The sequence below is a fragment of the Labeo rohita genome, chromosome 14 (assembly GCF_022985175.1).
Source record: "Labeo rohita strain BAU-BD-2019 chromosome 14, IGBB_LRoh.1.0, whole genome shotgun sequence".
Taxonomy (NCBI): domain Eukaryota; kingdom Metazoa; phylum Chordata; class Actinopteri; order Cypriniformes; family Cyprinidae; genus Labeo; species Labeo rohita.
The window spans coordinates 27986734-28004850 of record NC_066882.1 but is presented as its reverse complement, the minus strand read 5'-3'; the positions used below and the strand labels follow the sequence as shown (position 1 = coordinate 28004850).

At 36.6% G+C, this 18117-nt stretch overlaps 1 protein-coding gene across 1 annotated transcript in view; it reads left to right on the top strand.

Moving 5' to 3' along the window:
• aff2 (AF4/FMR2 family, member 2) overlaps positions 1-18117 on the top strand; it is a 276300-nt gene that overhangs the window by 167456 nt on the left and 90727 nt on the right. Inside the window, exon 8 of the mRNA XM_051128381.1 lies at positions 16005-16056. Coding sequence (XP_050984338.1) covers positions 16005-16056 — 52 coding nt within the window. The remainder of the gene's footprint in view (positions 1-16004; positions 16057-18117) is intronic.

Genomic DNA, 18117 nt, shown 5'->3' with positions numbered 1-18117 from the left:
CATAGTATTTTATAGTATGGAGGTTAATGGGGACCAACAGCTGTCTGGATACCAGCATTCTATGGAATAAAATGGAGACCAGCAACTGTTATCTTCCATAGAATGTTGGTAACCAAACAGTTGCTGGTCCCCATTGACTTTCATAGTATTTAATACTATGGAGGTCAATGGAGACCAGTGGGGAACTGCAACTGTTGTTGGTGCATATTGACTTACATAATATTTCATAGTATAGAGGTCAATAGTGACCAGTAACCATTTGGTTACCAACATTCTATGCAACAAAATTAGGACCAGCAACTGTTAACTTCCATAGAATGTTGGTACCCAAATAGCTGCTGGTCCCTATTGACCTCCAAAGTATTTCATAGTATTGAGGTCAATGGGGGCCAGCAACTGTTGTTGGTCCATATTGACTTCTGTAGTACTTCATAGTATAGAGGTCGAAGGGGACCAGCAGCTGTTTGGTTACTCAGATTTTATTAAAGCAAATGGCAGCCAACAACTGTTGAATTCCAAAGAATGTTGGTACCCAAACAGCTGCTGGTCCCTATTGACCTCCAAAGTATTTCATAGTATTGAGGTCAATGGGGACCAGCAACTGTTTAGTAACCAGCATTCTATGGGACAAAATGTGCACCGGCAACTGTTAACTTCCATAAAATGATAGTAACCAAACAGTTGTTGGGCCCCATTGACTTCCATAGTATTTCATACTATGGAGGTCAGTAGAGACCAATGGGGACCAGCAACTGTTGTTAGTACAAACTGACTTCCGTAGATTTTATAGTATGGAGGTCAAAAGAGACCAGTAACCGTTTGGTTACCAGCATTTTGTGGAACAAAATTGGGACCATCAACTATTAACTTTATTAGAATGTTGTTAACCAAACAGTTGCTGGTCCCTATTGACTTCAGTAGTATTCCATAGCAGTGGTGAAGGTAACGAATTACAACTACTCACGTTACTGTAATTAAGTACATTTTTGGGGTATTTGTACTTTCATGAGTATAATTTTAAATCTGTAATTTTACTTGTACTTGAGTACAATTTAAGCTAAGTAATTTACTTCGTTATTTTAAAATCACAATTCGTTACAGAATACTGTAATTTGAATTAATATTTCAACCACCCACTGACCGGCATTTCGGTAGCCAAAAAAAATATCTCATCTTAACGGACCAATGAAAAGCCTGGTATGTTATTTGAACCGAAAAACAAGTTCCGGCTACTGCAGATTTACGTGAGCTGACCATCGTACAGTCAGTAAGTTATTGATTGACACACGGAGATTCAAGACAGCAATAATAAATCTGAAGAATGCAGAAATGACAAAAACAGCAGAGAATGAGTGCCCATGGCAAAGTTTCTCCATAATTTGCGAGTGATTTTAATCCCCTCAAATCGGCAAAGACGTTGGCGTGTTTTGCTGCATTTTTTTCTAATTAAATCGTCTTTTGATCGTACAGATAAGAGAGGCATCATTTGAAACTGTAAAGAGTCTATTTTTATTTGTGTATATTTCTATAGTCTTTATACTCACAATAGCAAAACATTGTTTTTGTAAAATAATTGCGGCGCGCTATTGATAAGATAATCATCACTAGAACATCAGGGTTGCCAACTCTCACATGCTTTCAGGCTCTGTCTCACGCTCTCACTCTGCCCTTGTAAATCTCACGCTAAATTGGCAACCCCACTTACGATTTTACACAGCTTTCAAATGTTGTAGTTTTAATACTACTTAATACTTTTGTTAACGCCAGAGCCATTGAAAAACAGAGCTGCGACGAGCTTTGATCTCGCCGGCGTCGCCGCCACGTGGTCACGTGATTCACGGAGCTCTCAAAACAAACCTACGTTATCAGTATATTTGAATGTGTTCAAGTAGGATAGAGACGACAGCTTCACTATACAGGTATTTGCTGCAATTTTTGGTAAACATAACAGCATATTATGCATTGATTTTTACATCGATGACGTTTACAGTGTAATGTTATTCTGGAGAGTGATGGAGAGGCAACCCTTACGAAAAACAATATGGTTTTAATAAAACCAAAAAACCATGGTTACTATAGTTAATCTGTGGTAACCACAAATTAACTATGGTCTTGCTACACTAACACTCTTAAATATATATTAGTAAGGCATACAGTTTTTTCCTTATTGTGTTATGTAATGAATGGAAAATATATATATAGGCTGATTAACCTATAATTTAATTTGTATAATTCCATCAAGAAGCTGTCTATGAAGTTAAATACAGCTCTGCCTGCCTCAGCTGCATGTGAACGGCTTTTTAGCTGTGCTGGTCTAGTGTTCACATCTAAAAGAAGCCGGATATAACTTTCAAAATCAGCTTCTGCTGAAACTGAACAAAAGGTTCAGAAGGTAAACTGTTATGATATGATATGTTAGTATGTAAGGTCCGTGTAGTAAGGACCTTGCCCAGCTGTTTGTTATCCCACGGCACTGGGATAAGTTAATACTGTTTACAAAGTTACAAAGGTGTTTTTATTATAAAACACATAATGGTAAGAAGACTTACAACTTCATTTTTGTGACGTTGTTTTATTTATTTATATATATATATATATATATATATATATATATATATATTTTAGGGTGTGATTTGTATATAAACCACACCTGACAGTTCAGTTAATGCTGTTTACAAAGTTTCAAAAGTGTTTATAGTATCTTTAAATGTGTTTTGTAAAATGTGTTTTATTGTCTGGATCTTGTCTGATTCAGCAATTATGGATAATTCAATGAATAATTCAATAGCTAAAAAGTAATTAGTACTCTGAGTAGTTTTTATGAAGAGTAATTTGTACTTTTACTTAAGTACTTTTTAACACCAGTACTTTTACTTGTAATTGAGTATAATTTCAGCAATGTAACAGTACTTGTAATTGAGTATAAATTTTCAGTACTATACCATAGTATTAGTGGGTCAGTGGGGATCAACAACTGTTTGGTTAAAATGTGCACCAGCAACTGTTAACTTCTATAGAATGATATTAACCAAACAGTTGTTGTTCCCCATTGACTTCCACAGTATTTTATAGTATCGGCATCAGTGAATATCGGTAACTGTTTGGCTACTCACATTCTGTGGGAGTAAATGGGAACCAGCAACGGTGGACTTCCAAAGAATGCTGGTAACCAAACAGTTGCTGGTCCCCTTTGACCTCCATAGTTTTTCATACTATTTTCATACTATGGGAGCAATGGGAACCACTGGGGACCAGCATGTCTTGCTGTTTCCTATTGACTTCTGTAGTATTTTACAGTATGGAGGTCAATGGGGACCAGCAACTATTTGTTTACTTACATTTTATGAAAAAAAAAAAAAAGGGTAACCAACAACTGTTGACTTCCATAGAATGTTAGTAATCAAACCATTGACTAACATAGTATTTCATAGTATTGACGTCAATGGGGGCCACCAGTATTCTATGGAACAAAATGGGGACCAGCAACTGTTAACTTCCATAGAATGTTGGTAATCAAAAAGTTGTAGGTCCACATTGACTTCCAAAGTATTTCTGACTATGAAGGTCAGTGGGGACCAGCGACGGTTTGGTTAATTACATTTTATGGAAGAAAGTAGGGACCAATAACTGTTGATTTCCACAAACAGTTCAGCAACCAAACAGTTGCTATTACCCAATGACTTCCATAGTATTTCATTGAAACCTGTTTGGTTAACAGCATTCTTTGAAATATCTTCTTTAGTGCACAGCAGAAGAAAGAAGCTGTCCCTTTAAATGACATCCACTTATGGATCCGCAAGTGAGCTTTATAATATTGGTTAATTGGTTCTAGATGTTGACATTATGTAACACTTTTCTGCAAGTGTTGTTAACTCTTCAAGTCCCATAACCTCGGGCAGTAATGTTTCTCACTCTACCACACCAATACCTCAAGACTAACGTGGAGGATTCAGATATGCCATCTTATAAACCTTTAGCACTTGAATCTCTCCCACTTGAGCCACAATCATCCATTAGGCGGCTAGTACAGGGGCTTTAATTTGAAGTTTACCGTGGTGAGGAGTCGTAAAACGGCACTTTTCCTCGGTGGATCGGCCATTTTGTAACCTCCTTGCGAGTGCCGGTGATCAGTGGTGTAATTTACTCGGAGCCTGATATTAGTCACACTCAACTGGCGCTTTTCCCACCGTCTGTGAGAGCACACCAGAGAATATGGGCTAGTGTCAAACACAGGCAGGGCCGCAAGCCAAGGATAGCCTCTACTGGTAGATTAGATATTCTCAGGGATGTCGCTCCGCTCACACATTCTGCTCTAGGATATTATTATGGTGTTATGTACCACCATGGAATATTGGATTTATGACAATCTGTGTGTTTTATTTTGACCAGCACCTTCCCTTAAGGCAACACACTACAGGCAAAGCCAATGTTTATTTCATCCACTGGTCGGTTTTGAGATTTTAGACTACTTGACTTCTACACATTTAAGTGTTTTGTTGGGCTCAACCGAAACTCATACAGGTTTGAAATAAGTGGAGGGTGAGTAAATATTGACAGAATGTTCATTTTTAGGTGAACTGTCTCTTTAATGCCAGAGACGGTGCAGTGAGACGTTTTATGTCTGTATTTAGAGAGAGTTTTCATTCAGCTGATTGTCATACGGTACACAAAAGCCTGTCTGATTACTCCTTCATTAAACAGGCACATTATACAGCATTCATCTCACATGAAGTCAACTCAGGGAGTCATCAAATTGTAATTGATTAGGCTTAATTAGTCATCCGAAGGAAGGGCAGAGGAGAGCAGTAAGTGCTCTCTTCGTGATGGAAATAGTTGCGGATGGTCTTCAGCTTTGGTTTCTAATGATGCCAAGATGCTCTGAACTGCTGCAGCCTCAAAGTCAGAGGTTCACCAGACAGCCTTCGTTAGCATCCAGATCTGAACCTGCTGAGCTAATTGAGAATTAATTATTAAAACAGTCAATCTAAGTGAACTGTAAAAAAGGCTATTTTTGAGCAATGCAGTGTTACTTTAGAAAAGACATCTATTATTATTGATGATGTGACGTAGTTAACAGGTTTGAACGAGGCATTGTAAGCTTTTTTCCCTCTCCGTATAAAACACTCCTGATGTCTTCATGTCCAAGCATACATTTGAATTCACGGCATGCAAGGAGTTTCTTTTATCCCTTTTAGACAGCACTTCTGAAAGACTATGACATTCCCTCAGCGGTGAAGATAAACACAGACAACAGAATCCCTGCTCTTGAGGAGAAAATAGAGGGAACCCAGACGTGAGGTGGGGGAGGTGCTTTTTCATCACAAACATTAACATAGACTCTTGATGTGACACTCCAGTCGGCTCTGAATCTGAGTCGGAAGTGGCTCCGGGCCAAGGTAAATAACCCGTTGGACAGAGCGGGACAGAACAGGGGAGGTTGTGTGAGGATGAATGGGACAGGCTGGAGGTGGAAGCGGCCCTCTGGAGCACTCGTCCATCAGGGGCTCCTTAATCAAAGTTTTCCTAGGGTGCAGGACGGGAGGAGAGGGGTGTTGCCTTTGCACTTCCCACTGCTATGTGTGCTTTTCCACCCCCAACAGTTTTTTTTTTCCTGTTTAATCTCAGTGTGTTTCAATCTGTGCGCTCAGTCCAACAGTGAAGACTGCTTCTGTGGCAGCCAGGACGGCAGTAATTCCTGTAATTAATTCATTCCTGTAATGTAATTAAGTCATGTAGTAATTATTATTTTTTATTATTCACACGCAATACTTTTATCTTAGGGTGTAGGTTTAGAAAAAGGAAGGAATGAATGAAGTTTGTTTAAACTCTTTCTAATGTATTAATTTATGGAGATTTATTTGTGTGAAAAAAACAAACAAACAAAACAAAACAAAACAAAACAAAACAAAAACATTTATTTACTTATTTACTGGGAAAATATGGAAAATTTATTTGTTTGTTTGTTTGTTAATTTATTTAAAAAACTTTCAAAGTGTTTATTAATGGGGAAAACTACATTTATTTATTTATTTATATTTATTTTCCATACAGTCTGACAGATATCATACTGGGGGTGTGTTCTTATTTATTGGGAAAATGCATTAATTAATTAATTAATTAATTATTTTATTTTTTATTTTATTTTATTTTATTATTGTATTTTCCCATGCAACCTGAAATATATCACAATTTATGCGTGTTTTTACTTATTTATTGGAAAATGTAGAAGATGTATTTATTTATTTATTTATTTATTTATTTATTTTTTATTTACTTGCTTAAAACCTTCACGTGTTTATTAATGGGGGGGAAAAAGCTACATTTTATTTATTTATTTTTCAGTACAACCTGACTGATATCACTAAAATAGGTGTCTTAGGAAATCTAAGGAAAATTGTGTAAATGGAGAAAAAAAAATGACTAGTAAAAGTAAAAAATGGTAGTTGTTGTTTACTATGGTACTAAATGAATAGCATTTCATAGCATGGTATTTATATCGTACTCTGAGGTACTTCTGTGGTGCTACGGTTTGTTATAAACCTTGATTTTATCTGAATAACCTTTGTAAACAGTGGAATTACCATAGTAATTTTGTAAGTGTGGCCTGACGTGGATGTATGTGGCAGTTGGGTAGCAGTAGCAGCATTTGGGACCTCTCTCTTGAGTTGCTTTCAAGACGTGCATGGTGTTGACAGAACTGGAGCGCTGCTGAGTCTCAGGGCAGTGCCGGCGTGCTCTCGTCTTCCCAGAAAAAACACAATGTGTTTATTTACTGCCGAGCAAGTCCAAGTGCATTTTCATGTACTTGCCTGTGATTGAAACGGCGACTCGGTGTGGATTTTTTTTATAAGGCCTGGATTCATTTCCAGAGGGGGCTACAGTAAACAGCTTTACCAGGAGCGGGTTCCTCAGGGACCCTCAGGAAGTGATGGAAACGTTCTTCTATCGGGCCTCGGAAGGAAACGCAAATATGCTGGAGCATGTGTGAATGTCAAGAAGAAATCCCCCTTTTTGTGCTTCACCCTCAGCGTATTAACAGTTTCTCACTTTAAACAAGGCACGGTAAAGCTAACAGACAGGGGTCATTGTTCGTGTAAGGGGAGAGATTTTGTTTATTGTTCTATTAAGAGCTATACTGCCCTCAAACTCAATATAAAATCCTGTCATAAACTTACATTTATTGCCCTCTGTTAGCAATATTCATATGTATATATACTCTTAGCTCTGCTAGATCAGAACCCCGCTCCCGTTCTCCTCAAAATATTAATTCCAGTGCGTCAATGTTGACACGGAGTACGAGGGTGACAGTCGCCCACCCTGTCGTTACCCGCGCGCACGATGCCTCTCGAGAGTGCCTCCCCTCCTCCCCCCGCATCTGGTCGCCTGGCAGCTCGCTGGAGAAAAGGCTTCTATTGTGGAGCTGTCAAAGCGCTAAGCTAAGTGGGCTAAGGGAAAGCTCTCCTTAACAAAGGAGCCTGTCACCATCAAATAACAACAAGAAGAGAGAACCCAGAGGGACACTCTTAAATGGCAATTTGGCACCTACGGTGGTCGCTGTAAAAAAATAACCAGAGACATGTCTAATAATAGTAGTTATGGGGAGGGAGGAGGCAGTGGAGGAACGGGGGGAGTGAGGGGTTATTAGAGAGGTGTGTGACTCAGTGAAATGGCAAAGTCTGGACTAGGAAAACTGGATCAGTGCACTGTCTTTAAGTGACAAGCTGTCCTGATGAATGATGTCACAGTGTCAAGAAGAAGGTCAGGGCACAGATTTGTTACCGCACCAGTCAAAGGTGTAGGTGCACTTCTGTCGTTTTTGGATGACATACATATGGACGGACCTTTCTGCTGGATTTGCAAAAGTTTCCTGGCGATAAATCTTTGAAAGATCTTCTGTACTTTTCTTTGAGTGACTAGAATGTAAACTTGATATTCTTGGGTGCACATGCGTATTTTAGTTACATTGACTGAAGATTTTACACATTTGCTATCCTTCGACTAAATGAAAACGTATGAAGCATAAATATTGGAGTCTGCCCATACACTGGATTTACTATGAAATGGACCAACCCAGACTTACAAAAAAACTGCAGACAGGCTCTGTCTTTTAGCAACTAGTGTTGCATCAACTACTGTCTTATCCAAAGAAATTGTGGAACAAATCTGGTCAAAACCAGTGTATTCCTTTACAAAACTTTTACAAAACAAGGATTAATCTTGACCAATTCAGACATACTGCAAAACAACTGCAAGAGTTTGACATCAAATAGATGACTGAATAGTTTGAGGCAATCCAAAAATCTGAACAAACTCCTGTTTGACCTTCAAAAGGATAGTTCACCCAAAAATAAAAAAAAACTGTCATTAATTACTCACCCTCTTGTCATTCCAAATCCATTCAGAACACAAATTAAGATATTTTTGATTCAAGAGCTTTCTGACCCTGAACAGACAGCAAATCAACAGAAACGTTCAAGGCCCAAAAAGGTACACTGTAAAAAATAAAAAACACAATTTGTTGAGTCAGCTTAAAATAATTTGTTACCCTGCTGCCTTAAAATTTTAAGTTCAGTCAACTAAAATAAGTTTAGTCAACTTGAAATGTTAAGTTGTACTAAGTGACAACTTAGATATTTGTGTTTGCTAAACTTAACAGATGGGTAAGTAACCCAGCTGACTCAAATATCTAAGTTGTCACTTAGTATAATTTAACATTTCAATTTGAATAAACTTTTTTGAGTTGACTGAACTTAAAAATTTAAGGCAGCCAGGTTACAAATTATTTTAAGTTGACTCAACAAATTGTTTTTTTTACAGTGTAGTAAGGACACTGATAAAATAGTCCACGTGACATCAGTGGTTCGACCTTATTTTATAAAGCTACAAGAATACTTTTTGTGCACAAAGAAAACAAAAATAATGACAAATAATAACAGAAGCTCCTGGGTCAGCAGCGCCACACACATATATATATATGCCATGGTACTCTCGTGAATGCACGTCGGCTGACACGGAAGAAAATAACTTGTTGAATAAATTTGTTATTTTTGTTTTCCATGCACACAAACAGTATTCTTGTAGCTTCATAAAATCAAGGTTGAACTACTGATGTCACATGAACAGTTTTATGTCTTTACTACCTTTCTGTACCTTGAATGCTGTGTTTAAGGACGGTTGCATTGCTGTCTATGCAGGGTTTCAGATTTAATCCAAAATATCTTTATTTGTGTTCCGAAGATGAACAAAGGTTTTACAGGTTTGGAGTGACCTGAGGGTGAGTAATTAAAAAACAGAATTTTAATATTTGGGTGAACTATCCCTTTAACTGGCCATGCAAAACAAGCTCTAGAAGATTGTGTAAAACAAACCTAGTTGGCTAGAATGCTAGCATGCATGAAAGTTGGTCTATTGAGCTAATGAGTCTATATTTCATCCATATATATTCAGCCCATATTGGAAAGAAGCAGAATCATGATGTGTGGATTGTTGAACAGCTCAAAACCAACATCATTACTGTCCATTTCAGAAGCACTCAGATCCATCAATATATGAGTGTCCAATCCTGCTTGTAGAGAGCCAGTGTCCTGCAGAATTTGGCTCTTAACACATTTGCCTGGAAGTTTTTAGCAATCCTGAATATCTTGATTAGCAGGTGTGTTTAATTAGAAATTGAAGATAAACTCTGCAGGACAGTGGCTCTCCAAGGAGTTGGACTGACCACCCCTTCCGAAAAATCCAGCATTGCTGGTCACCAGCATAAGGTGTGTTTTGCACACTGGGACCAGCATCAGCAAGACTTCTGGTTGCTGGTTTGCTGGTACCCAGCATCAAGATGTTATTAACTGTCCCATTGAAAGAGTTCTTCTCATAACACCTGTTATTGAACAAATTGCTTATGATTAAGCTTATCTTAGGCATTTCTTGGTTTTCATATCTCTAAATGTTGTTATGGAATGTACACAAGCTCGTTTTAACTGATTTCCGTAGAGATCTTTTGAAACAGGAGACAATTCCTTTGACGTTTTGAAATGTTTTACCAGTTCACCTGTGACCAGTGATTAATAACCATTAGGCCACGACTGCCCCATAAACCAGCCTGGACCACACTATACCAGCATTAACTAGCCTGGAATCCATGCTGGTTTATGCTGGATTTTTCAGCAGGAACCACTGATCAAGATAATGAAAACGTGGTCATTCCATGTCCATTCAGCAAGATGATGACCCCCCAACACTTCAATTTTGTCTAGATTTGGATTGCAATAAATGCGAAAGACTTTACAAGTATATAAGCAACCAGATAGAAACGATGTTGCCCACTACATCTCTTGGAATTATTGCAGAAGAGTCAGTCAAAATGCTGGCAAACATGTTTGCGACTGTTGTATTTGGTCACGGCCAGATTTCTCAGAAATACTTTCATGCTGCTGGACTTTAAACCCGAGACATCCTTGAAATTTCTTGAGCTCTGTCTGCAATAACGGTAAAGGCACAAGAGATTTAATTGAGGCGCATTGTTATTCTCAGGGAGATTTTTACTGCCACCGTCACCTTGTTGTTGCTCACTGGTACCTAGACCTTAAGCTTTTTAAATGATTGTTCAACATGCTTTACACAAAGTTGGAATTGAATTGAACATCGCTACAAGGCTTTTGTGATCATAATTGGCATTTCTGTCAATGCACTTGAGTCTCCCTGGAATTTCACATTAGTCATCCATTTGCCTATCAGGTAGCTGGCAGGCAGCTATGGAGACAAGTAGCAGGTGCCTCACAATTTGCAGGATCCCTCTGCGCAACACGCCAAATTTTAGTAATGACCAGCGAGTGTTCCACTCTCACAATTAGGGGAGCATAGCTGGCGTACAGCCCAGAGCCGACCCATGAGACCCGAGTCCAGAGCCCGGCAGTGATGTGGCACAAGCCTGTTACCGCAAACTACACAACCCGCTCTCTATGGAATGTCCTCTCTGCCCTCCAAAACATCTGTCCGCTCTGCCCGAACATCACTGAAGCCGAAAACGGTGACAAAAACACACCAATCTGACCTTGGTCTGAAAACACACCTTAAGAAGTTTATTCGCTTCTTTCCAGTCCAGTGCTTTTGAATATAGTTGTCTTGTTTTAAATGGGGCACTGTCTTTTAGATGACCATTTATCATTTGCAAACTCTTAGAATGAACTTTTTTGATGAACTTTTAGCTCCAGTGGTTTCTTAGTTACAGACTGTGAAAATATGCATATGCGAACAGATTGTTTATGTGGGGAAAAACATCAGAAACATGGAGAATTATGTACTTGGCTGAAATGTGCACCAGAATTCTGGAACAAATTTGGTTCATAGCATTACGGGTCCTTCAAACCCATTGAAGCTGTACAGTAATGAGTGGTGACACTAAGGAAAAGCACACCAGCTTGTGTTTCTCTTCTCATGTGCTAACAGTTAGAAAGTTTAAAGGTTGTCTCTGGATATTGCTTTTCTTGGCCTTGGTTTTACTTTAATAACCCGCTGTTCATTTAGACTAATTCCAGAGCTCTCTGTTGTGTTTTAAGCAATGAAAGGTATTTGAGTGAGAACGCACTGTTGTGAATATTGTAACTAGTTTCTGCTACAGAGCCACCTACTTTGTTGCTCTTATACAGTAAGTACTGGGGCAGCAAAATCAATACAGGCCGAAAGAATCAATAACCTGATCATGAAGGCTGTTTCAAGCTCTTAGACATCCTGAACAACACCTTCCATACACTCTTGAGTTTTGGAGGTTTTTCCTCAAGTTAACTCTATCTGAGTCAAGACTTTAGCCGTAATATCTGTTTTGCTTGTTCCGTAAGTTCTATTCCCACGAATAAATCACCTGCCATATGAATGCATAAACAAATAAACCTTGGACCAGTGGGTGGGAAAAGTAATGACAAGGCTATAGAAGTGGTAATACTGCATAATGGGTTATCTTTTATTCTACCTCCTACATCTGGGCAGATTTACTGTATATTACGATGATGCCGTCAACACACATTGTCTAAGAACAGCATGTCAGAGCATGGACGTCCCATGTGAGTCAACTTATCTGATAGTCATCTTGCCTAGACTTATACACTAGTGATGAAAGATGACTTGACAGATCTAAACACCATTGAACTTTAATGGAAGGTTCTGGAGTTTCCACCACCCTCAAAATCTTTCTTTTCCTCGTGGTGCTCCTGTATTACTAGAATTACACTAGGGCGAAGTCAAATGCCTTTGGTGTTAACCATAAACCGCCATCCCTAAACATCTCTGAAGTTTACTGGAACGATCTGGAGTTCACCGTACAACTGGGTTTTTACCTTCTTGCAGAAAACTGGAAGCATTTTCCCATGTGGTGTTCCCATATTCCCAGAATGAAGTCACACTCCTTCCATCTTAAAGGGGCAGTTGACCTAAAAATTACTAGCAATTCTTTGGTACTTCAAAATATCTATGAAAGGAAATATAAATAAATAAATAATACAGATTTGGAACACTATGAGGGTGAGTAAATGATGACAGAAATTTCAGTAACACTTTAGTTAAGGGACCAGTTTTCACTATTAGGGTACAACGGGGCTAAATGCGCTAAAATCGCTAAAGTAAATGCATATATTTTGAGACAAAGGTCTTGATGATTTTCAGTTTTGTTTAAGATAATTAAAGAAACAATTTTTAAATAACAAAAGAATATGTAAAAGTATGGTATTTGGGGTAAAAAGTGCCCCTGCTGTTGGGGACATGATGATTAATAGAAGGCTGACTTTTCCATTTGTTGACATGACATTGTTAGATTCAGATGGTAAATATCATATATTATTTTGGGTATCCATCTTAGAGATAATTCACCATGTTTAGAATGAAACCATCATATTTAAAAACATGATATTAATCATCATATAACAAAATATAATTTGTCGTTACTACTTAAAATCTGTATATTCAATTATTATTGGATTTCCTTCAATACTAGAATCTTTACTTATTAAAATGATTTTGTTTCTGTATTTTAAAATATATTTTTATATGAACATATTTTAATGACAGTATATTTATTGAACAAAAACTTTTATTTTTCAAAATAAGTACAATTTTTTTCTGCAATTATACATTTTAGGCGCAGTGAATAGCACATTTTTTCTTAAGGTGGGCCTTTAGCCCCATTTTACCCTACTTAGTTGCTTATTAACATGCATATTACTAGCATATTGGCCATTCATTAGTACTTAAAAAAGCACATATTAATGCCTTATTCTGGATGACCATATTTTAGATCCCTTAATCATACCCTATACTTAAACTTAACAATTTACTTACTATTAATAAGCAGCAAATTAGTTTATCAGTGTTTCCCCTGCCATTATATTAGGTAACCCCCACCCCCCTTAAAGGTCAAGTTAATTTTATTTTCTGTATAGCGCCAGATCACAACAAAAGTCATTTAAGGTTACCTTTACTATAGAACAGGACTATACCTTGTTCTTTTATTAAACAAACTAAATAGTCTGATTTTATTTGTCTTATTTACACGACGGCATGTCATTTCTGTCTCTACATGGACGCGCGTCTACAATTTCTCTTCCGTGAAAACACGGACGGGATCGCAGAGTCCATTCATAAAAATGGAATTTACTCTATAGCGCAATTTTTGGATGAATAAATCAAAATTCAGTCTGTCACTTAATTCGAATCGTGATATGGACTGATGTCTGTGAATATTAAAACGCAAAAAGACGATTTAGATATGAATCCTGCATGTTCCGCTTGGCTCTGGTTTTGTTTACTACACAAATAATGATGCACACGTGAGGCGTGTGGTGATTTTCGGCCTCTGCATCTCATTATATGACGACATGAACACATGAACTTCATCTCCAGAGCTGCTGTGAGAGTCATTTCCTGTGAATTTTACCATTTCATTTGAGAAAACTCATACTGTATACACACAGAAACTTCACGGCAACCTGTCTAAATAAAAGTACGGTTTATTGCAGAAATATATTACTCTAATAACAGAAATATAGTACTCTTGTATTACTTTTGTACAGTATAATGTACGTCTTTATATATTTCTATTTCTGGCCAATTTAAATAAAACAATTAAATGATAAAAATAAATATTACAACCCGATTAAACACTTAATTGTAGAAAAAAAAATCCTACAATTGTTATTAAACTTTTTTAACAGAATATTCACACAATATTTTCCATGTATTAATTTTAACAGTAAACCTCTGTTTGTTTGCCCAAAAATAAAAAGGGTTAAATATTCATTTGATTAAAGATAAATAAATGTTTAATGCCTTCATTTGATTATCAGAAAAATTAAAAAAAAAAAAAAAAAAAAAAAAAAATGATTGTAGGGCCCTATTGTTCAAAATGTTGAAATTGAGTTTTGGACTCTTTTTTTCACTGAAAGAAATGTTTTTGTTGTGATTTTATACAAAGAGTAAATTACCAAAAAAAAAAATAAATACCATTTGGTACCGGCACCCCTGCCCCATCCATCCCCTTCCACCCACCCCCCAAAGCTGTGAACCTAGGGGAAACACTTTTTTTTTTTTTTTTTTTTTTTTTTTTTTTTTTTTTTGAGGCAAAAGTTGTTAAAAACCATTGGTCCCCATACTAAAGGGTGACTAAAATTTCATTTGGGATGAACTATCACTTTAATCACAGTTGAATGTTATTGGAATGTTTGTGAACAGTACGATGTTAAGGCTCTACAGCTTCCCACAATCAGTCAGTCTGCTTTATGGAAAAACTCTCTTTCTCTTTATTTCACAAGCTTTCCTTTGCTATTCTTTGTTCATGTTTATATTTTCTGCTGTGCTGATCAGTTTACCGTGCTTTATATGTACGGAATAGATAATGTTGCACACTCTGTGATCTAGAGATGCATACATGAGCTCTACCTGCAAATCATCTGTTAGCAGAAACGGTAATCTTAAAAGCAGTGCACTTTCAGCACCTGGTTTCCTATGTAGGTCTTTCTCAGCATCTGTTAGATATTACAGGGGTAATGACTGGTAGTTTTGTTCAAAGTCCTTCTCAATCTACAGTCCTGCACGACAGCTTAGGTCATAGAAAACTAAACCATAAGCACATTTTGTTCTTATAAAGGCCTTTTATTGTTTTAGTTTTAGGGGAATGCTCGTCTGTTTGTCCTTATTTCATGGCTGTGGTGTGTTCGGCTGGAAACTAGGCCTTGAAAGAGTGTTGATACAAACCTTTCTGGATGATGTCATTGCTTGCACATAACATTGTTTACATTTGTTCTATCTATCTATCTATCTTGCTCAGTACCATAGTACTCACTACCCAGTGGTTGCACTAGACTTCAACATTGTCCAACATCAATTTCTAAATTGATTTAGAAAAAATCGAAATAGATTTTCATTTTAATGAACCAATATCAATTCTTAAATCACAATCAATCTCTTGATCTATGCTGTTTTCAGTTGATAAATGAACAGTACATAGTGTGTCTTCCTTCCAATAAATAGCAATAGGAAATTCAAGCAATAATAAGCGAGCGTTTTAGCACGCTTTAATGTGGTGTGATAGATCGTTGTAGTTTCTGTGTACTCGTCTGTGCGTAATCAAACACATAGAAAAACATTCGTGATTGTTTTGTTTTTGTTCTGTATCCCGTGCTCTGCTGCCACACTGGAGCACACTCGCCACCAACTGGACAGGGGTGGAAATTACAGCTACAATTTACAATACATCACCCTCAGTGTAATCTGTCAAAATGACGGACGGCCTTCAGATTTTTCCGTCACTGACAAAAAAATTTCCGTCAATGACGAAGAAGTTTTGGTTAACGCGACCTCTGTCACTACCATTTATTCATAATATAACTTATTATTGAAGTTGTTCATAATAATTCAGTTAATATATTTGTTTAATAAAACATAAAAATAAATAAATAAATAAATGTTAGTTACTATTATTTTAATATTAATATTAATATTAATATTTGTGTTTCTTTTTGCAGAATGCTCGAGGATGACCTGAAAATCAGCAGTGATGAAGAGGACACTGAACAGGTAACTGATGCAGTCAAATGCAGTTTTGGACAGTCTATCTAAAATATAGTTGAATTTCAAGACAGAATGTTGTTTGAGCTTGATTCATAGTTTCACCCTGAGCAAACGCTGGATTATCGATGTAATGAGCTTCTGTGCATATATAAGCAATATCACATTTGTAGACGTTAGATATGGCTGTATGTTGGCACACTGTGATTACCTGCGGCCTTGTACCTATGGCCGAATCACAGCCGTGCTAATATACAGCCATATCTCACGTCTAGGAGTGGGATATTGCGTTTATACAGTTCGACGGCACAAGTGTGTAAATAAAAATTTAGTGTTTTTAAAAGCCCTCTTTTGTGCAGAACTACTTCCTTCTGCCACAGATTTAAATCTAAAGTTGACAGTTGAACAGCTGAGCTCAAGCCTCCATTACTAATTCCAAAACGTCACTTTAGAACTAGTAATGAAGGGGTTGAGTTGCTTTGTTGAAAGCTTATTGTATTACTACATTAAAAGCTCACTGTATTATGTAGAGTTTTATGAGAGAGATGGACTGGGTGTGTGTGATTATCTGCATCTGATACAGCATTCATTCTTCAGATCAGTCTCGTATTCACACTAAACATTTGTTTGAATATCGGCTGATACATATATGAAGCGTTTCTCTATATAACATATAATTTATTGAATAATAATATGTAATAAACAACACCAGCCAACATAAAAATTTATTAGGCAATTCAGTCAAAAGTACAAGACGGAGCTCTGATATACAGCATTAAATTTACATAAACATGAGATTTTTCCAAAACTATCTCCTCTGGAACGAACAATAGATTAATGAGACCAAAGACTACCATTAGATTTACCCATAATGAATTATATCTCATGTGTAACCACTATAGAGACATCAGAGCCAGTGGTAAATTTCAGAAGATCTGCCCGAGGTGAGGTGTCCCCGGGCGGGTTCATGAGCACAGAACAGCTGCTGATGATCTGGAGATTTTTTCAGTTTTCAAATTTTGAAATAGACATTATCTTTATTAAAAACTGCATATTTGAACAAGTACATTCTCGCCTGAAAACCTGTCATTCCGTGACACAAAAACAGTAATATTTATAAAATGATACTGGATTTGGGCATCCGCCATGACACTCACTGTAAGAAGTACCACAAGCGGAGTGATACAATTGCAAACTGTGAAACGGTCCTTGGAGTTCTGATATCACTCTAATATCACACTCTTATCAGCCATTCAGAAAGAACTGTTGTATAAATGTATATGTAACATTAGAGTGAAAGACATTGTTTGCTCATGTGTAATGCTATACATGCAGCTGTGTCACATAAATATCGGTGTAACCAAAAAATAAATAAATAAATAAATAACTTGAATTGAGGTCCCCATGGGTACAAAAGCTTATAAATCATACAGAATTAGAATTTATTTTTTATTGTTGTTGTTGTTGTTTTTGAGAAAGTAAAAATGCAGAAAGTTTCCTGTGATGGGTAGGTTTAGGTGTAGGGTTGGTGTAGGGCGATAAAAATAGGGGTTTATTGCCCTTAATGGCGTAAATACAAAATAAAATAAAATAAAATAAAATAAAATAAAATAAAATAAAATAAAATAAAATAAAATAAAATAAAATAAAATAAAATAAAATAAAATAAAATAAAATAAAATAAAATAAAATAAAATAAAATAAAATAAAATAAATAAAACAAAATAGAAAGTAATAGAAGACCAGAACATTATTCTTAAAATTCACCTCCTAACTGCATTACATTAATTAATTGGCAACGTTTTTTACCATATTAACTACACCATTTTAAAATCATATTTCAGATTAAATACACATTAAGATCAACAGTTTCAGTGGGGCAAATGTACAGCACTTGTCCATAGACTTTTTCAATAAAATGAGACACAAGTAAGCATTATTTTCCATGGCTATTGAGCATGTCAAAGATGATATATTAAGTTGTATAGTAAGTTTCTTTACTAAATCCACTGTTAAATTTCATAGAAATGTCAAAGATTAACTATTAGAATTTGATTAAGGTCACAGCTT